General features: G+C 38.6%; 1 protein-coding gene across 1 annotated transcript; it reads right to left on the reverse strand.

Moving 5' to 3' along the window:
* Positions 1–1,758: 1,758 nt before the first annotated feature.
* On the reverse strand, positions 1,759–19,972 carry LOC124354355. Its single transcript, XM_046804743.1, has 4 exons — positions 19,922–19,972; positions 5,204–5,494; positions 3,187–3,459; positions 1,759–2,294 (listed from the first exon to the last, which is right to left on the reverse strand). Exons 1-4 carry the CDS (start codon positions 19,970–19,972, stop codon positions 2,013–2,015), a joined length of 897 nt encoding a protein of 298 aa, XP_046660699.1. The 3' UTR covers positions 1,759–2,012.
* Between the last annotated feature and the right edge of the window lie 2,521 nt (positions 19,973–22,493).

Genomic DNA, 22,493 nt, shown 5'->3' on the forward strand with positions numbered 1-22,493 from the left:
TTTTATTACTTCAGTCTAAGCTAAACGTTACCATACTTATAGTCGGAGAATTAACTATTATTGTAGCCTTAGTACGTAATGATGAGTTTTGGACCGGTCATAACCTCTAGATGACGATTTTAATTTTACAAAAAAGATACACATGTTTTACGTGCGTCTCGTCTTGATGTTTTAGTCAATAGTCATGGATAAGTTCACTAACTGACAAAAACCGATCAGGTGATGGGATACGTGAATAAATTTACTAGTTAGTTGTAGTTTTGTTACTTAGAAAATGTGTTTAAATTATCTTACACATGTTACATTTCTTTGTAAGCAAACATTATTTAACTAGTGTAAACTGCCATTAAGGAAATTAAATTTTAGCTTTGTCAAAGCGAATTTTAAGCTCCTTTCTGCATGCGTGTGGACTGTGGCTTCAATTTTATAAGAAAAATAGCTAGAGTTTCAAGCTGCAGAGCCCACCAACAGTTGAAAGCCATTAGCCTATATACTCTATCATACTCCTTATACTACGGATATTTATGTTTAGGCATTTACCCCAACGTCAATAGATGCAATGCGAGACGACTTATATTGCTCTCTAAGCAAATGGCGTTTGATGATTATTTCTAAAGGGCAATGAAAATCAAAGATTACCTAAAATAAAAATGTCATTTACGAATACTGAATACAAAAAACCAAAATGTGAGACGCCTTGTAAGAGAGTAGTCGATATCGAGATTGTATTTGTTCTCATAAATAACCTACGATGACAATACATATAATCTTTGGTCCTGAACTACTTATGGTTTGGTAAAAAGTTATCTAGGTTCTGAGCAATATAACTTTGAGATTCTCCCGATCAAGTTAACACTATCGGTCGTAGTAAGTTTTTATTTATCTGCATACAAACTGTCAAGAAATAATACTAGTGAAAGGAATAAACAAGCATGATTTTTCACATTTAATGGCTGTTAGTTTTGATATAAAGTGTATTACTAGGCTTTTCAACCTAATCTATATGCAATTTGTTACAATAATAATTTGTTGTTTAAATTATCGTTCTTTCCAAAACACCCAATAAAGATTTATTATAATCAACATACAGCCCATGTAGTTTAAAAAGCTTTATTTAATATCATGGCTATAGAAGAATCAAGATATATAGTAAGGATTTAAGTAGTGGGGTAGCGGAAATGGTGTATTACTAATTATTATTTGTGTGTCAAACGCATACGTGACTTCATGTCCATGCAAATAATATTAATAAATCTGGTATGTAATAAAACAAAATATATAACATATATACAAACATAAATATTTTTTCTTTTGTGCGTTATTAGTTTACATAGTAATGACTCAAAAACAGGATGCTTCGGAAAATGCTATTTAATAAATAGTATTAGTATTTAGTAATTGTCCTGCTTGCTCGGAACCAAGTATTTTTGTATTTCAGTTTGAAAATCTTTCGGTTGTATAAAACTTGTCACTCTATAAACTTACCTGTTACATGACAAATACTGATAACAGGTACCAGTGATGCTGTTCACATAATAGAATTTATTGAAACACACGCTCTTTCATCTGGCATTAAAAGAGTAGGAAGTGTAGGACTAATGGGCAATTTAATGGGGCCATAGATCAATATTGTAAGGGAATATCGCGTAAATTTTACTTCTTCTTGTAGATTGCATTCATTTGGGAATGTGGAATTCTCTTCAAATTGTTTGAAGAAATCAGGATAAATATGAGGCGAATAAATATTTTGACGTCACAAAAATTTTAAAAACATTTAATAACTAAATTAAATATCACAATAACGAAGCCAATAATACTATTTACACTGGACTATAAAAAGCTTGAGTCTTTTAATGCGTGTCACTAATTTGATAAAAAAAAACAGTGTCCTTCTATATTATATTTGTATTATCATACTACATACAATATAATTAGAACTGAACAAATACTAGATTCAAACATAGTGTTTTTAACACAAAGTAGTAGTGGATTTTAAGGTCGTGTTATAAAACTCATATCGTTGTAGAATCACATTTTGATAGGATTGTAACTTTCACTTTCGAACAGTTCGCATCAAAGTCATCATCGTTGAGAACTACACATTTGTCTGCGGCGAGGGCGAGGACCTGCTGGGAGGTCCAGGAGAGGGGGAACACCTGCCCGCGAACCGCCGCACGTCCTGGAAGCTCCAGCTGGAGGCGGTAACTGGAGGCGTCCTCGGATGCGATCCACAGCCAGAGAAGAAGACAGCTGGCTACCGGGTGTGGGGTCACATGAAGCACAAACGTCAGAGTCTGAAGGAACATAACAGGTAATAATAAATTATAAACATAAAAACTATTAAGTGGCACAGGTATATAATTGTGATAGTCAGGAGGAAAATGCTTTATTATTCCTTTAATAACATTTAAAATTGTATATATAGGTTACAAAGTACGAGAGAACAGTACAAAAAAACAGGTTCATTTCAGAATAATACATTGAATAAAACCCAGAATTCTACGGTTTTGTAACCATAGCATTTTGTGTAGGTTTCATGAAATTGCTCATAAAAAGACAAACATTTAGTGAAAAATAAATTATGGGATTCTTTGTTTAATATTGTTTTTGGCGATGGAAGTATTGTGATGGAAACATTTTCTACTGTGAAGTGATGCCAGAGAAAGTTACCACCTTCTACGATGGTCAATGTCTGGAAAAGTTTGTTTCCTTTACAAATGATGTTTTGTTGAAATTGTGATTGATGAATTTATTGGCACGCCAATCAAATCAACATTGCACTGCAACAATTTTTATATAAAGTGAAATATTCAGAAACGGCTACAATAACAGAATCGTTTTACACCATAAGAACAATGTTACGTTTAAAACACTTTTATGTCCATAATTTTGTTCGTAGAATGATTGGAGATGCCTCGTCTTCAAAACATGGTTAGTATGCATCCAAACGCCTTTTTAATATGTGTAGTGTAAATATGTAAGTGTATATTGAATATTGAAACTCAAAAGTGCTACAAATTATTGTACTGTGTTCTCAATAATCAATGAGAATATTGATAAAAATAAAAATCGTTTGTATGCGTGTTTATTATATTTTAAAACGAGACATCTCCCATCAAATTTTTAATATTAATTCTAGATCTTAAAAACAGGTAGATACAAATAGCTTGGATAATTCATATTTACCTGTGAAAGAGTTATGGTGGTAAGACGCGTTACAGGGAACCGTAAAAAGGTGGAGGACTCCTTGCAGAAGTACTGCACCAAAGGGCCGTCTCCATGGTGCTGCAGGTGAGACAAGAGATCACAGGATTTGACTACGGACCCACAAGAGTCCAGGGGGCAGTTGTAGAGCTGCTGGGTCGGCCTAGGGGTGCGCTCCACGGAGGGGGTAGGAACAATGCGAGGCAGCAAGCGCGAGGGTAGATGTAGTGTCGGGAGTTGCTGTCGTGTCCAAGCCTGCAAAGTATAGACTTAGTGTGTTGTAAGAATGTTGGATTCACTTTATGCATAGGCAATGTTACGTACCGTACAGTAACCGTCGATTTACACCAACACAATAGTGTTGTATTTAAATGCCTCTGTCGTAGAATGGACTACGGCATGTATTGATTTATAGGCAAACTAAATACTTGAAAAATCTTGATTCTTAAGATCCCACGGTCGGTGTCACGAATACCATCAAAGTTTACCAGTTCACACTGTCGCAAACATTACTCACACGGTTAAAATCCTGAGATATTTTTAGAGAGCCATGTTCAAGACTTAAGCATCAGATTATCGAAAACCTGGCAGCTCCTGATAAAACAATTATATTAATCGCTGATTGGTTGAATTGGATTGAGCAATTAGATAAAGCCAGTTAAGATAAAGCCCCATCCCCTTCACTCATCTGTGAATGTGCACTATTGGTTCTGCCAGTTTTGGACATATTTGGTCAACATTTGTTGACTTAGATGACTCTCCATAACGAGGCTGAAGTGTCTTGAAGGACTTTAATCGTTTCAGCAATTTTTCGACACGTTGTGAACTGATAAACTTAGATTATACTCCTAGGTACTTAAAGAGTATATGTTATTTATTTAACATTATATTTTGAAGGCCACAAAAAATAAACAAACTAAAAACAAGTTTTTATGATTATTTAGATAGTTAAGAATGTTGTTGATTAGTTTTTTTCTTATGTTTTCGCATGTATCTATTTATCTTTTCTTGCACGTTGCTTATTTTTGCCTATGATTGATAACTTTTTTATCACTTTGTTGTTATTTGTTTCTTATTAAATGTTTGTTATTAAAAATTTATTACTGTTATCATTTTGATATTGTAATATTTAATATTGTCTTTGCCTAGATTTTATTATTTTGATGATTGTTTGTTAACTAACTTATTTTTTACTTATTCATTGCTTTGTTGATTATTTATTCTTAACACTGTTGGTTATTTAATTATATAAGTAAATATTATTAGTGTTGAGACTATACTCTTTAATACTCTTTTTTTTACTTATTTACTTGTACTACTGGTGTAATTCAGTTGGAAGAATGAATAAATAAATAAACAATATCCTGAGCGTTATGCGCAGTAAGGAAGACTACTGCGATAGGTAAATAGCTTATACCTCTTTGTTTGTGTATTTAATTTTGTTTAAATCGACATACCGTTAATTGCAATTAAAAACAAACTAGTACAACAGGCCCTATTATAGTTTTGGTAATATTAAAGTATTAGCAATTAGCGATTGCGACTAAAGGCCAGGTAGTTGCCTGGCACGTACGCATGAGCGCAGAGGGTTGGGGTTCACCCCAGCAGCTGCTTATTTCAGGTAGGTCTTAGACTCATGGCTAAGGAATACTCTGTGACAATTTCAGTGTATTATACGTTGTTTGGTATAATTTTTCCTTTTATGGTGTTTACGATATATATATATATATATATATATATATATATATATATATATATATATATATATATATATGTAATAATCACTTTAGGATAAAATTACAAATAAATAACAAAAATCTGGTGAAGAATTAGTTAAGTGCACTTTTGGGGCGGAAATACGGCCGGTCGCAATCTCCTCCGCATATGTGTGGGGTCAGTGTGTGAGTTGGTGTAAACTACCAGACCCCAGCTGCAGTTACTATTTGCTACCACCATCTTGGGCTTGGTTATTATTGTTAATGAATATAATGAGGAATACCTTGGAGCGTTTTTGTTTCTTTCCGCCGGACTGGAGGAAGGTGGCGGCGAAGAGCATGTGCAGCTTATCGGCTAGCAGACAGCGCCCTCTGGGTCCCAAGGCTACCCGACACACAGGACAGCGATCTGTGAGCGAGCGACAGACCCCGCACAGAGTATGACCATTGCAGCACTGGAAGGCTGGAGGCGGGATGGTTTCCAGGCAGACTGGACACTCCAAGAGCGACACTACTGACTGGAGACAAGAAGCGAGCCGCTGGAGGCTAAGGGGTGTCGGGCCATTTCCAGAACACTGTGGACAATGTGTACATTTTACTACTTAGTGTCAGTCAGCCATTTGCAACAATGTTACTTTGATTTGTAAAGTTAATTTTTTTTACAAAGAAGTTAAATTTAAGTTCTTCTTTATTTGCTAAATTCATTTTTTTTATTTGTCGATAGTATGTTTTACTCTACATTGAATTGACCTTGGTTCCATATGAGGACTGTGTGGCAGATGTTTTCATAAATCTAGTTCTGCTCTTTCCAGTCTATAAATATCGCTATTAAACTAAATCTGTTCGACGTTTTAATCCATTTAAATCATAGGAATTAAATTGAAAATTAGTATTTTTCATTATTGCCAGAGTTTAATCAATACAAAATAGTATTAACCATAGTATATTTAAATTGGTGTTTCAGTCTTTTTCTGCTAGATAGCGCACTATTATAACGATTCAAGTGGCAAAGGATTTTAGCGTTGGATGCAATATCTTCTCACAGACTGATACTACATATAAACAAAGGCAATATAAATAGATTAAATATATAACATATCCTTGAAGTTCTAATGCTTTAGTTTCACGCTATGCATTGTCTAGAAAAACGCGATTTTTACTATACCAACGTTATGTTACCTTTTATAGTGCTTGCTAATTCATAAAGTGATGATAACAGTCATAAATGGGTGGCTGTTAAATTATTTTTGAACCGTTTGTTAGACCTCAGTCTTCAACGCGAGCTGTTCATGCATACCGAATCTCCGTTTTCACTCTTGTTCGTGAGGTCTCTTTATTGAACCCCCCCCCCCCCCCCACCCCCCCCCCCCCCCACCCCCCCCCCCCCCCACCCCCCCCCCCCCCCACCCCCCCCCCCCCCCACCCCCCCCCCCCCCCACCCAAGTTCGAGCGCTAATTTTAGATAAAATATATGAAATCTTAGATAAGCAAGCCTCATATCCGAGGAATCGAGCAGTTTGTATTAATAAATTAGAATACTATCTAAGAATGGACCTCCTCCCAGGGGAATTGGCTCATTGCTTAAAATAAGAATATTAGTCTCTCTAAGGGAAGTTCGAGCGCTCAGTTGCGTGATACAATATATAGAAAGTATTTAGTATCTAAGCTAATGGACCTCCTACTCCACCAGAGGGAAGTTCGAGCGCTCAGTTGCGTGATACAATATATAGAAAGTATTTAGTATCTAAGCTAATGGACCTCCTACTCCCCAGAGGGAAGTTCGAGCGCTCAGTTGCGTGACACAATATATAGAAAGTATTTAGTATCTAAGCTAATGGACCTCCTACTCCACCAGAGGGAAGTTCGAGCGCTCAGTTGCGTGATACAATATATAGAAAGTATTTAGTATCTAAGCTAATGGACCTCCTACTCCCCAGAGGAGAGTTCGAGCGCTCAGTTGCGTGATACAATATATAGAAAGTATTTAGTATCTAAGCTAATGGACCTCCTACTCACCAGAGGAGAGTTCGAGCGCTCAGTTGCGTGATACAATATATAGAAAGTATTTAGTATCTAAGCTAATGGACCTCCTACTCCCCAGAGGGAAGTTCGAGCGCTCAGTTGCGTGATACAATATATAGAAAGTATTTAGTATCTAAGCTAATGGACCTCCTACTCCCCAGAGGGAAGTTCGAGCGCTCAGTTGCGTGATACAATATATAGAAAGTATTTAGTATCTAAGCTAATGGACCTCCTACTCCCCAGAGGAGAGTTCGAGCGCTCAGTTGCGTGATACAATATATAGAAAGTATTTAGTATCTAAGCTAATGGACCTCCTACTCACCCAGAGGAGAGTTCGAGCGCTCAGTTGCTTGATACAATATATAGAAAGTATTTAGTATCTAAGCTAATGGACCTCCTACTCCCCAGAGGGAAGTTCGAGCGCTCAGTTGCGTGATAAAATATATAGAAAGTATTTAGTATCTAAGCTAATGGACCTCCTACTCCCCAGAGGGAAGTTCGAGCGCTCAGTTGCGTGATACAATATATAGAAAGTATTTAGTATCTAAGCTAATGGACCTCCTACTCCCCAGAGGGAAGTTCGAGCGCTCAGTTGCGTGACACAATATATAGAAAGTATTTAGTATCTAAGCTAATGGACCTCCTACTCCCCAGAGGAGAGTTCGAGCGCTCAGTTGCGTGATACAATATATAGAAAGTATTTAGTATCTAAGCTAATGGACCTCCTACTCACTAGAGGAGAGTTCGAGCGCTCAGTTGCTTGATACAATATATAGAAAGTATTTAGTATCTAAGCTAATGGACCTCCTACTCCCCAGAGGGAAGTTCGAGCGCTCAGTTGCGTGATACAATATATAGAAAGTATTTAGTATCTAAGCTAATGGACCTCCTACTCCCCAGAGGGAAGTTCGAGCGCTCAGTTGCGTGATACAATATATAGAAAGTATTTAGTATCTAAGCTAATGGACCTCCTACTCCCCAGAGGGAAGTTCGAGCGCTCAGTTGCGTGATACAATATATAGAAAGTATTTAGTATCTAAGCTAATGGACCTCCTACTCCCCAGAGGGAAGTTCGAGCGCTCAGTTGCGTGACACAATATATAGAAAGTATTTAGTATCTAAGCTAATGGACCTCCTACTCCCCAGAGGGAGAGTTCGAGCGCTCAGTTGCGTGATAAAATATATAGAAAGTATTTAGTATCTAAGCTAATGGACCTCCTACTCCCCAGAGGGAAGTTCGAGCGCTCAGTTGCGTGACACAATATATAGAAAGTATTTAGTATCTAAGCTAATGGACCTCCTACTCCCCAGAGGGAAGTTCGAGCGCTCAGTTGCGTGATACAATATATAGAAAGTATTTAGTATCTAAGCTAATGGACCTCCTACTCCCCAGAGGGAAGTTCGAGCGCTCAGTTGCGTGACACAATATATAGAAAGTATTTAGTATCTAAGCTAATGGACCTCCTACTCACTAGAGGAGAGTTCGAGCGCTCAGTTGCGTGATACAATATATAGAAAGTATTTAGTATCTAAGCTAATGGACCTCCTACTCCCCAGAGGGAGAGTTCGAGCGCTCAGTTGCTTGATAAAATATATAGAAAGTATTTAGTATCTAAGCTAATGGACCTCCTACTCCCCAGAGGGAAGTTCGAGCGCTCAGTTGCGTGATACAATATATAGAAAGTATTTAGTATCTAAGCTAATGGACCTCCTACTCCCCAGAGGGAAGTTCGAGCGCTCAGTTGCGTGATAAAATATATAGAAAGTATTTAGTATCTAAGCTAATGGACCTCCTACTCCCCAGAGGGAAGTTCGAGCGCTCAGTTGCGTGACACAATATATAGAAAGTATTTAGTATCTAAGCTAATGGACCTCCTACTCCCCAGAGGGAAGTTCGAGCGCTCAGTTGCGTGATACAATATATAGAAAGTATTTAGTATCTAAGCTAATGGACCTCCTACTCCCCAGAGGGAAGTTCGAGCGCTCAGTTGCGTGATACAATATATAGAAAGTATTTAGTATCTAAGCTAATGGACCTCCTACTCCCCAGAGGGAAGTTCGAGCGCTCAGTTGCGTGACACAATATATAGAAAGTATTTAGTATCTAAGCTAATGGACCTCCTACTCACTAGAGGAGAGTTCGAGCGCTCAGTTGCTTGATACAATATATAGAAAGTATTTAGTATCTAAGCTAATGGACCTCCTACTCACTAGAGGAGAGTTCGAGCGCTCAGTTGCTTGATAAAATATATAGAAAGTATTTAGTATCTAAGCTAATGGACCTCCTACTCCCCAGAGGGAAGTTCGAGCGCTCAGTTGCGTGATACAATATATAGAAAGTATTTAGTATCTAAGCTAATGGACCTCCTTCTTACTAGAGGAGAGTTCGAGCGCTCAGTTGCTTGATAAAATATATAGAAAGTATTTAGTATCTAAGCTAATGGACCTCCTACTTACTAGAGGAGAGTTCGAGCGCTCAGTTGCTTGATAAAATATATAGAAAGTACTTAGTATCTAAGCTAATTGACCTCCTACTCCCCAGAGGGAAGTTCGAGCGCTCAGTTGCTTGATAAAATATATAGAAAGTATTTAGTATCTAAGCTAATGGACCTCCTACTCCCCAGAGGGAAGTTCGAGCGCTCAGTTGCGTGACACAATATATAGAAAGTATTTAGTATCTAAGCTAATGGACCTCCTACTCACTAGAGGAGAGTTCGAGCGCTCAGTTGTGTGATACAACATATAGAATGTATTTAGTATCTAAGCTAATGGACCTCCTACTCACTAGAGGAGAGATTGAGCGCTCAGTTGCGTGATACAATATATAGAAAGTATTTAGTATCTAAGCTAATGGACCTCCTACTCACTAGAGGAGAGTTCGAGCGCTCAGTTGCTTGATACAATATATAGAAAGTATTTAGTATCTAAGCTAATGGACCTCCTACTTACTAGAGGAGAGTTCGAGCGCTCAGTTGCTTGATAAAATATATAGAAAGTATTTAGTATCTAAGCTAATGGACCTCCTACTCCCCAGAGGGACGTTCGAGCGCTCAGTTGCGTGACACAATATATAGAAAGTATTTAGTATCTAAGCTAATGGACCTCCTTCTTACTAGAGGAGAGTTCGAGCGCTCAGTTGCTTGATAAAATATATAGAAAGTATTTAGTATCTAAGCTAATGGACCTCCTTCTTACTAGAGGAGAGTTCGAGCGCTCAGTTGCTTGATAAAATATATAGAAAGTATTTAGTATCTAAGCTAATGGACCTCCTACTCCCCAGAGGGAAGTTCGAGCGCTCAGTTGCGTGACACAATATATAGAAAGTATTTAGTATCTAAGCTAATGGACCTCCTACTCCCCAGAGGGAAGTTCGAGCGCTCAGTTGCGTGACACAATATATAGAAAGTATTTAGTATCTAAGCTAATGGACCTCCTACTCCCCAGAGGGAAGTTCGAGCGCTCAGTTGCGTGACACAATATATAGAAAGTATTTAGTATCTAAGCTAATGGACCTCCTACTCCCCAGAGGGAAGTTCGAGCGCTCAGTTGCGTGATACAATATATAGAAAGTATTTAGTATCTAAGCTAATGGACCTCCTACTCCCCAGAGGGAAGTTCGAGCGCTCAGTTGCGTGACACAATATATAGAAAGTATTTAGTATCTAAGCTAATGGACCTCCTACTCCCCAGAGGGAAGTTCGAGCGCTCAGTTGCGTGACACAATATATAGAAAGTATTTAGTATCTAAGCTAATGGACCTCCTACTCCCCAGAGGAGAGTTCGAGCGCTCAGTTGCGTGATACAATATATAGAAAGTATTTAGTATCTAAGCTAATGGACCTCCTTCTTACTAGAGGAGAGTTCGAGCGCTCAATTGCTTGATAAAATATATAGAAAGTACTTAGTATCTAAGCTAATTGACCTCCTACTCCCCAGAGGGAAGTTCGAGCGCTCAGTTGCTTGATAAAATATATAGAAAGTATTTAGTATCTAAGCTAATGGACCTCCTACTCCCCAGAGGGAAGTTCGAGCGCTCAGTTGCGTGACACAATATATAGAAAGTATTTAGTATCTAAGCTAATGGACCTCCTACTCCCCAGAGGGAAGTTCGAGCGCTCAGTTGCGTGATACAATATATAGAAAGTATTTAGTATCTAAGCTAATGGACCTCCTACTCCCCAGAGGGAAGTTCGAGCGCTCAGTTGCGTGATACAATATATAGAAAGTATTTAGTATCTAAGCTAATGGACCTCCTACTCCCCAGAGGGAAGTTCGAGCGCTCAGTTGCGTGACACAATATATAGAAAGTATTTAGTATCTAAGCTAATGGACCTCCTACTCCCCAGAGGGAAGTTCGAGCGCTCAGTTGCGTGACACAATATATAGAAAGTATTTAGTATCTAAGCTAATGGACCTCCTACTCCCCAGAGGGAAGTTCGAGCGCTCAGTTGCGTGACACAATATATAGAAAGTATTTAGTATCTAAGCTAATGGACCTCCTACTCACTAGAGGAGAGTTCGAGCGCTCAGTTGCTTGATACAATATATAGAAAGTATTTAGTATCTAAGCTAATGGACCTCCTACTCCCCTAGAGGAGAGTTCGAGCGCTCAGTTGCTTGATACAATATATAGAAAGTATTTAGTATCTAAGCTAATGGACCTCCTACTCCCCAGAGGGAAGTTCGAGCGCTCAGTTGCTTGATAAAATATATAGAAAGTATTTAGTATCTAAGCTAATGGACCTCCTACTCCCCAGAGGGAAGTTCGAGCGCTCAGTTGCGTGATACAATATATAGAAAGTATTTAGTATCTAAGCTAATGGACCTCCTACTCCCCAGAGGGAAGTTCGAGCGCTCAGTTGCGTGATACAATATATAGAAAGTATTTAGTATCTAAGCTAATGGACCTCCTACTCCCCAGAGGGAAGTTCGAGCGCTCAGTTGCGTGATACAATATATAGAAAGTATTTAGTATCTAAGCTAATGGACCTCCTACTCCCCAGAGGGAAGTTCGAGCGCTCAGTTGCGTGACACAATATATAGAAAGTATTTAGTATCTAAGCTAATGGACCTCCTACTCCCCAGAGGGAACTTCGAGCGCTCAGTTCCGTGACACAATATAGAAAGTATTTAGTATCTAAGCTAATGGACCTCCTACTCCCCAGAGGGAAGTTCGAGCGCTCAGTTGCGTGACACAATATATAGAAAGTATTTAGTATCTAAGCTAATGGACCTCCTACTCCCCAGAGGAAGTTCGAGCGCTCAGTTGCGTGACACAATATATAGAAAGTATTTAGTATCTAAGCTAATGGACCTCCTACTCACTAGAGGAGAGTTCGAGCGCTCAGTTGTGTGATACAACATATAGAATGTATTTAGTATCTAAGCTAATGGACCTCCTACTCACTAGAGGAGAGATTGAGCGCTCAGTTGCGTGATACAATATATAGAAAGTATTTAGTATCTAAGCTAATGGACCTCCTACTCACTAGAGGAGAGTTCGAGCGCTCAGTTGCTTGATACAATATATAGAAAGTATTTAGTATCTAAGCTAATGGACCTCCTTCTTACTAGAGGAGAGTTCGAGCGCTCAGTTGCTTGATAAAATATATAGAAAGTATTTAGTATCTAAGCTAATGGACCTCCTACTCCCCAGAGGGACGTTCGAGCGCTCAGTTGCGTGACACAATATATAGAAAGTATTTAGTATCTAAGCTAATGGACCTCCTTCTTACTAGAGGAGAGTTCGAGCGCTCAGTTGCTTGATAAAATATATAGAAAGTATTTAGTATCTAAGCTAATGGACCTCCTTCTTACTAGAGGAGAGTTCGAGCGCTCAATTGCTTGATAAAATATATAGAAAGTACTTAGTATCTAAGCTAATTGACCTCCTACTCCCCAGAGGGAAGTTCGAGCGCTCAGTTGCTTGATAAAATATATAGAAAGTATTTAGTATCTAAGCTAATGGACCTCCTACTCCCCAGAGGGAAGTTCGAGCGCTCAGTTGCGTGACACAATATATAGAAAGTATTTAGTATCTAAGCTAATGGACCTCCTACTCCCCAGAGGAGAGTTCGAGCGCTCAGTTGCGTGATACAATATATAGAAAGTATTTAGTATCTAAGCTAATGGACCTCCTACTCACTAGAGGAGAGTTCGAGCGCTCAGTTGCGTGATACAATATATAGAAAGTATTTAGTATCTAAGCTAATGGACCTCCTACTCACTAGAGGAGAGTTCGAGCGCTCAGTTGCTTGATACAATATATAGAAAGTATTTAGTATCTAAGCTAATGGACCTCCTACTTACTAGAGGAGAGTTCGAGCGCTCAGTTGCTTGATAAAATATATAGAAAGTATTTAGTATCTAAGCTAATGGACCTCCTACTCCCCAGAGGGAAGTTCGAGCGCTCAGTTGCGTGACACAATATATAGAAAGTATTTAGTATCTAAGCTAATGGACCTCCTACTCCCCAGAGGGAAGTTCGAGCGCTCAGTTGCGTGATACAATATATAGAAAGTATTTAGTATCTAAGCTAATGGACCTCCTACTCCCCAGAGGGAAGTTCGAGCGCTCAGTTGCGTGATACAATATATAGAAAGTATTTAGTATCTAAGCTAATGGACCTCCTACTCCCCAGAGGGAAGTTCGAGCGCTCAGTTGCGTGATACAATATATAGAAAGTATTTAGTATCTAAGCTAATGGACCTCCTACTCCCCAGAGGGAAGTTCGAGCGCTCAGTTGCGTGATACAATATATAGAAAGTATTTAGTATCTAAGCTAATGGACCTCCTACTCCCCAGAGGGAAGTTCGAGCGCTCAGTTGCGTGATACAATATATAGAAAGTATTTAGTATCTAAGCTAATGGACCTCCTTACTCCCTAGAGGAGAGTTCGAGCGCTCAGTTGCTTGATAAAATATATAGAAAGTATTTAGTATCTAAGCTAATGGACCTCCTACTCCCCAGAGGGAAGTTCGAGCGCTCAGTTGCTTGATAAAATATATAGAAAGTATTTAGTATCTAAGCTAATGGACCTCCTACTCCCCAGAGGGAAGTTCGAGCGCTCAGTTGCGTGATACAATATATAGAAAGTATTTAGTATCTAAGCTAATGGACCTCCTACTCCCCAGAGGGAAGTTCGAGCGCTCAGTTGCGTGATACAATATATAGAAAGTATTTAGTATCTAAGCTAATGGACCTCCTACTCCCCAGAGGGAAGTTCGAGCGCTCAGTTGCGTGATACAATATATAGAAAGTATTTAGTATCTAAGCTAATGATATCCTAGCGCTCAGTTGCTAGAAAGTATTTAGTATCTAAGCTAATGGACCTCCTATCTCTACTAGAGGGAAGTTCGAGCGCTCAGTTGCGTGACACAATATATAGAAAGTATTTAGTATCTAAGCTAATGGACCTCCTACTCCCCAGAGGGAAGTTCGAGCGCTCAGTTGCGTGACACAATATATAGAAAGTATTTAGTATCTAAGCTAATGGACCTCCTACTCCCCAGAGGGAAGTTCGAGCGCTCAGTTGCGTGACACAATATATAGAAAGTATTTAGTATCTAAGCTAATGGACCTCCTACTCCCCAGAGGAGAGTTCGAGCGCTCAGTTGCGTGATACAATATATAGAAAGTATTTAGTATCTAAGCTAATGGACCTCCTACTCCCCAGAGGGAAGTTCGAGCGCTCAGTTGCGTGATAAAATATATAGAAAGTATTTAGTATCTAAGCTAATGGACCTCCTACTCCCCAGAGGGAAGTTCGAGCGCTCAGTTGCGTGACACAATATATAGAAAGTATTTAGTATCTAAGCTAATGGACCTCCTACTCCCCAGAGGGAAGTTCGAGCGCTCAGTTGCGTGACACAATATATAGAAAGTATTTAGTATCTAAGCTAATGGACCTCCTACTCCCCAGAGGGAAGTTCGAGCGCTCAGTTGCGTGACACAATATATAGAAAGTATTTAGTATCTAAGCTAATGGACCTCCTACTCCCCAGAGGGAAGTTCGAGCGCTCAGTTGCGTGATACAATATATAGAAAGTATTTAGTATCTAAGCTAATGGACCTCCTACTCACTAGAGGAGAGTTCGAGCGCTCAGTTGCTTGATACAATATATAGAAAGTATTTAGTATCTAAGCTAATGGACCTCCTACTCCCCAGAGGAGAAGTTCGAGCGCTCAGTTGCGTGATACAATATATAGAAAGTATTTAGTATCTAAGCTAATGGACCTCCTACTCCCCAGAGGAGAGTTCGAGCGCTCAGTTGCGTGATACAATATATAGAAAGTATTTAGTATCTAAGCTAATGGACCTCCTACTCACTAGAGGAGAGATTCGAGCGCTCAGTTGCTTGATACATATAGAAAGTATCTAAGCTAATGGACCTCCTACTTCAGGAGAGTATTCGAGCGCTCAGTTGCTTGATACAATATATAGAAAGTATTTAGTATCTAAGCTAATGGACCTCCTACTCCCCAGAGGAGAAGTTCGAGCGCTCAGTTGCTTGATAAAATATATAGAAAGTATTTAGTATCTAAGCTAATGGACCTCCTACTCCCCAGAGGGACGTTCGAGCGCTCAGTTGCGTGACACAATATATAGAAAGTATTTAGTATCTAAGCTAATGGACCTCCTTCTTACTAGAGGAGAGTTCGAGCGCTCAGTTGCTTGATAAAATATATAGAAAGTATTTAGTATCTAAGCTAATGGACCTCCTTCTTACTAGAGGAGAGTTCGAGCGCTCAATTGCTTGATAAAATATATAGAAAGTACTTAGTATCTAAGCTAATTGACCTCCTACTCCCCAGAGGGAAGTTCGAGCGCTCAGTTGCTTGATAAAATATATAGAAAGTATTTAGTATCTAAGCTAATGGACCTCCTACTCCCCAGAGGGAAGTTCGAGCGCTCAGTTGCGTGACACAATATATAGAAAGTATTTAGTATCTAAGCTAATGGACCTCCTACTCCCCAGAGGGAAGTTCGAGCGCTCAGTTGCGTGATACAATATATAGAAAGTATTTAGTATCTAAGCTAATGGACCTCCTACTCACTAGAGGAGAGTTCGAGCGCTCAGTTGTGTGATACAACATATAGAATGTATTTAGTATCTAAGCTAATGGACCTCCTACTCACTAGAGGAGAGATTGAGCGCTCAGTTGCGTGATACAATATATAGAAAGTATTTAGTATCTAAGCTAATGGACCTCCTACTCACTAGAGGAGAGTTCGAGCGCTCAGTTGCTTGATACAATATATAGAAAGTATTTAGTATCTAAGCTAATGGACCTCCTTCTTACTAGAGGAGAGTTCGAGCGCTCAGTTGCTTGATAAAATATATAGAAAGTATTTAGTATCTAAGCTAATGGACCTCCTACTCCCCAGAGGGACGTTCGAGCGCTCAGTTGCGTGACACAATATATAGAAAGTATTTAGTATCTAAGCTAATGGACCTCCTTCTAACTAGAGGAGAGTTCGAGCGCTCAGTTGCTTGATAAAATATATAGAAAGTATTTAGTATCTAAGCTAATGGACCTCCTTCTTACTAGAGGAGAGTTCGAGCGCTCAATTGCTTGATAAAATATATAGAAAGTACTTAGTATCTAAGCTAATTGACCTCCTACTCCCCAGAGGGAAGTTCGAGCGCTCAGTTGCTTGATAAAATATATAGAAAGTATTTAGTATCTAAGCTAATGGACCTCCTACTCCCCAGAGGGAAGTTCGAGCGCTCAGTTGCGTGACACAATATATAGAAGGTATTTAGTATCTAAGCTAATGGACCTCCTACTCCCCAGAGGGAAGTTCGAGCGCTCAGTTGCGTGATACAATATATAGAAAGTATTTAGTATCTAAGCTAATGGACCTCCTACTCCCCAGAGGGAAGTTCGAGCGCTCAGTTGCGTGATACAATATATAGAAAGTATTTAGTATCTAAGCTAATGGACCTCCTACTCCCCAGAGGGACGTTCGAGCGCTCAGTTGCGTGACACAATATATAGAAAGTATTTAGTATCTAAGCTAATGGACCTCCTACTCCCCAGAGGGACGTTCGAGCGCTCAGTTCCGTGACACAATATATAGAAAGTATTTAGTATCTAAGGTAATGGACCTCCTACTCCCCAGAGGGAAGTTCGAGCGCTCAGTTGCGTGACACAATATATAGAAAGTATTTAGTATCTAAGCTAATGGACCTCCTACTCCCCAGAAGGAAGTTCAAGCGCTCAGTTGCGTGACACAATATATAGAAAGTATTTAGTATCTAAGCTAATGGACCTCCTACTCACTAGAGGAGAGTTCGAGCGCTCAGTTGTGTGATACAACATATAGAATGTATTTAGTATCTAAGCTAATGGACCTCCTACTCACTAGAGGAGAGATTGAGCGCTCAGTTGCGTGATACAATATATAGAAAGTATTTAGTATCTAAGCTAATGGACCTCCTACTCACTAGAGGAGAGTTCGAGCGCTCAGTTGCTTGATACAATATATAGAAAGTATTTAGTATCTAAGCTAATGGACCTCCTACTTACTAGAGGAGAGTTCGAGCGCTCAGTTGCTTGATAAAATATATAGAAAGTATTTAGTATCTAAGCTAATGGACCTCCTACTCACTAGAGGAGAGTTCGAGCGCTCAGTTGCGTGATACAATATATAGAAAGTATTTAGTATCTAAGCTAATGGACCTCCTACTCACTAGAGGAGAGTTCGAGCGCTCAGTGTCGTGATACAATATATAGAAAGTATTTAGTATCTAAGCTGTAAAAATCTGTTGAGGATTTGGAGCTTTCTAGCGAATGAATAGCCATATTTAAGTCCATGTCCGATAAGTGTCCTTGGTCCAGTAAGTAACGTGGGTTCTTGTTGAATTTTTTTTGTTTATATAACTTTCTACATTAATGAGAATTATAAATTTTTGTTTATTAAAAAAGATCTTTACTTAAATGTGTTAGTTTATTTTAAGCTAAGGTTAAGCATATTCAATGAATAATTCTCTTTTTCATTTAGTACTTTTGTTAGGATCTGGACAATTTAAGTTTATTTTCAATTTAAGTAGTATCTAAAGCAACAGACAGATTCTTTTTACTTCAATAGTACTAATTTGGGTAGGTTAGTACATCTAGTGTTATCAGTTTTTAGTTTAACGTGTTCCTATTTTCTTTATTTTGGTTACATAAGTAACGACAAGTAATGGTTTTAATCAAACAATGAATCCGTGTACTCTCATTGTGGTAATTATGAGACAAAAAATACTTATGTTCGTATATTATAAACTTGTACATAATTGTAAACAATAAATGGAGATGAATGTTTGTAGAATGAATGTGTGTGTAAGGGAGATCAATAAAATGTTATTAAACCATTGAATAATGTGATGGTAATTAATTAATTAATCAGCATTAGGATGATTCTTATATGATTATCTCTATGTGTACGATTTCTGTAATTCTATTACCGCATGTTTAAAATTAGCAAGTCAAAATTTAACATTTTAGTTACATAGATTAGTTACATAAGCACTACCTGTTTACACTTTTCAGTAGATAATTGTAATATACCATGCAACTTGTGTATAGTTCTGTATGTAGGGTACGTGTGTCTGTATGTGAGTGTGCTTGGCGTTAGAAATAATTATGTACAAGGTATGTTCTTTGTTTGAGGATAAAGCCTATATAATATTCAGAAGCAAGAAAGTGGTAACAATGGTATAAGTTATTCGAAAAGATTTTAATGTTGGTATGGGAATAACGGAGATGTAACTAATCATTGTTTTATAACAGAAAAATTAGCGAAAGAAACACCTACGGTACCGGAAAGATATAGTTAAATAACTTATATTATTTTATTCTTATACATCTTTTTTAAGTCAGCTACGTTTAAAATTATTATAAATTGTAATTACAATTAAATTGTGTATATATAAGCCTGTATAACTAAACGTTGCGGTTGTTGGCGCGGCGGGGTCGTGGCGGCGATAAACGATAAAACTTACTTATTTTAAAATCGTTGAACATTCTTTTATAACTGTCATGTTTTAAAAATTATTTATAAAGTTCAATGGCAATAATATTTATTAAATTGTAATCAAATTGTGAACATAGGGGTCTGTAAAATTAAACAGTGCGGCTGTTGGCGCGGCGGGGTCGTGGCGGGACGGACGGGTTGTTGCTAAGGTTGGATAGGGACGTGTTACTTGCGCTTGACGGCCACGGACAAGTTTATTGTGAGGAGTTTGACTGCCATACTGAACTGACTGAATGTTTCCATAACGGGGATAAACAGAAGTCTTAAATATTTCATCTAAATATACGTAGTTATTATAAACATATCGACCAGGCACTAATATTAATACAAAGTTTGAACATTATTTATGATATCATTGTGTTTACAGAATCGTGGATTGACTCAGACAAGACTCTAACTAATATAGATGGATATGAGGTATTTTGTACGACTGACAACTGGAACAGATGTGATGGTACGGTGGTCTACTTGAGAACAGATCTATGCGGCGGCTCGCGACAAATTAAACTAGGGGAAGCGACTGGACTACAACTTGACTTTGACGTTGACGGCCGACATTTTGACATATTAGCTATCTACCGCAGCCCTGCGATGGACTGCCAATTATTCTTATCTGATCTAGAACTTTACTACTCGAAACTGGCAAACAATACTTCCTACATATTCACTGGTGATATAAACATTGATATCTTAGATAGTACAATAAACGACGCTCAACAAGACAGTTATCTAAATATTAATGTACAAAGCTGGACTAATTAACTGTATAAACAAACCAACACGGGTTACTGCTCATTCTTTGACGTGTATTGACCATATCTTCTTAAAACATGATAGCTATGACTTTATTACTTCAGGTATTTTAAAAACAGGAATTACCGACCACTATGCTGTCACTGTTATGATACGTCTTCCAATTACTTCTCCTCGCGGTTTGGACACAAACAACACGTACTTGGACATGAAGGTGTTGGATGGGCTGGTAGCGGCTCAGACGTGGGACCATGTCCTCGGCTTACAAGAAGTAAATGCTAGCTGTAACGCTTTCCTAAACACGTTTGACAAGCTCAGAGCAAGTTTCGTTGCGAACAAAAATATCTATCTACAAGAAATAAAAAAACTGAAACCTTGGATTTCATATAATTTAATTCATGCTGTTAGAAAACGTGATAAATTAAGTAAAATATTAAAAAGACAACCATTTAATGAACGATTACGAAACTACTACTTGATTTTAGGAACAACTTAAGCAATGAAATAAAAAGAGCAAAGACGGCTTATTTCAAAGAAAAATTATTAAATTCAGCGGGAAACGCAAAAATGTTTTGGAGAACTGTTAACGAGTTCATTTCTGTCAGGAAAAAGAGAGAGGCAGTTTCCTGTGCGCCATTTTACTCAAAACAGTGACAATCCTGGTGGAAGTACAAAGGAAGTGGCTAACTCTTTTAATTTGTTTTTTTTTCGCAAGTGGGAAGGAAGTTTGGCCATGGAAGTGCCGGCATCAACTGGTCCCCTGCTGGTGGATGATACAGTGCATAGGGTACGGGGGCATGAGTTTCGCTTGCGCCCGGTCTCGGACAGCCAGGTGGAGGAGTGTGTCAGGGGAATGCGAGGTGGATCGGCTCCGGTATGGACGGCCTCCCCGTAGCCCTGCTCAAGCAACAAATTAGTAAGCTGGCGTCCCCTCTAAAACATATATAATAAATCTCAGTATATCTTCAGGTGTTTATCCAGAATTATTCAAATCTGCAAAAGTAATCCCAATTTACAAAAACAATAGTAAATCAGACATGCACAATTATAGGCCAATATCATTGCTAAGTGTGCTAAGTAAAGTACTAGAGAAAGTGTGTAAAAATCTCAATTACAGAAATACCTCGAAGATAATAATATTCTGTCAGAGTCCCAATACGACTTTCGCAAAAACAAAAAATACTGCAGACTCCCTATTCGCAATTAATAAATGTATAACAGATGCCTTAAATAACAATAATAAAGTGTTACTTCTTTACATTGATCTGGCAAAAAGCTTTTGATAGTATAAACAGAAACCTGCTTTTTCGCAAATTAGAATGTGTTGGAGTTCGCGGATTAGAGCTGAACTGGTTCAGAAGCTATTTGAGCGGACGTACGCAAACAGTCTCTATAAACAATCATTTAAGTGACACAATGAGTGTTGATTACGGTGTAGTCCAAGGTAGCACTCTTGGTCCACTTCTATTCTTAATTTACATAAATTAATATTGTTAAACTCGAGATTACTGGTAGGATATTTCTGTTTGCAGATGATACTGCAATATTGTTTTGAGCGGAGATCGTGGGAGGAGGTCTACCGTGTTGCTGCGGGAGAATTGGCGTTAGTAAAACGGTGGTTTAATGAAAATATTCTAACCATGAATGTTTCAAAAACTAAATGTATTCCGATCTCATTGCGCAGCGCGGGCGAGCCGCCTGTGGACATGGGATTGGTACTCCACTCTTGCGGTGACACGAACAGTGGCTCCTGTGATTGTCGGGTGTTACAGAGGGTGAACCAGTATTTAGTATCTAAGCTAATGTACCTCCTACTCCCCAGAGGGAAGTTCGAGCGCTCAGTTGCGTGACACAATATATAGAAGGTATTTAGTATCTAAGCTAATGGACCTCCTACTCCCCAGAGGGAAGTTCGAGCGCTCAGTTGCGTGATACAATATATAGAAAGTATTTAGTATCTAAGCTAATGGACCTCCTACTCCCCAGAGGGAAGTTCGAGCGCTCAGTTGCGTGATACAATATATAGAAAGTATTTAGTATCTAAGCTAATGGACCTCCTACTCCCCAGAGGGACGTTCGAGCGCTCAGTTGCGTGACACAATATATAGAAAGTATTTAGTATCTAAGCTAATGGACCTCCTACTCCCCAGAGAGACGTTCGAGCGCTCAGTTGCGTGATACAATATATAGAAAGTATTTAGTATCTAAGCTAATGGACCTCCTACTCACTAGAGGAGAGTTCGAGCGCTCAGTTGCGTGATACAATATATAGAAAGTATTTAGTATCTAAGCTAATGGACCTCCTACTCCCCAGAGGGAAGTTCGAGCGCTCAGTTGCGTGACACAATATATAGAAAGTATTTAGTATCTAAGCTAATGGACCTCCTACTCACTAGAGGAGAGTTCGAGCGCTCAGTTGCTTGATAAAATATATAGAAAGTATTTAGTATCTAAGCTAATGGACCTCCTACTCCCCAGAGGGAAGTTGGAGTGCTCAGTTGCGTGATACATTATATAGAAAGTATTTAGTATCTAAGCTAATGGACCTCCTTCTTACTAGAGGAGAGTTCGAGCGCTCAGTTGCTTCATAAAATATATAGAAAGTATTTAGTAACTAAGCTAATTGACCTACTACTCCCCAGAGGGACGTTCGAGCGCTCAGTTGCGTGACACAATATATAGAAAGTATTTAGTATCTAAGCTAATGGACCTCCTTCTTACTAGAGGAGAGTTCGAGCGCTCAGTTGCTTGATAAAATATATAGAAAGTATTTA

This window comes from Homalodisca vitripennis, chromosome 1 (genome assembly GCF_021130785.1).
Source record: "Homalodisca vitripennis isolate AUS2020 chromosome 1, UT_GWSS_2.1, whole genome shotgun sequence".
NCBI classification, from domain to species: domain Eukaryota; kingdom Metazoa; phylum Arthropoda; class Insecta; order Hemiptera; family Cicadellidae; genus Homalodisca; species Homalodisca vitripennis.

What these genes read in the sequence shown, in the direction of transcription:
- LOC124354355 (XM_046804743.1), bottom strand. Translation starts at nt 19,972, where the DNA reads ATGGTCCCACGTCTGAGCCGCTACCAGCCCATCCAACACCTTCATGTC. An exon ending in TCCAACACCTTCATGTCCAA is followed by an intron (nt 5,495 to 19,921) that starts GTACGTGTTGTT and finishes CATTGTCCACAG; the next exon opens with TGTTCTGGAAATGGCCCGAC. An exon ending in CCACCATAACTCTTTCACAG is followed by an intron (nt 2,295 to 3,186) that starts GTAAATATGAAT and finishes ATGTTCCTTCAG; the next exon opens with ACTCTGACGTTTGTGCTTCA.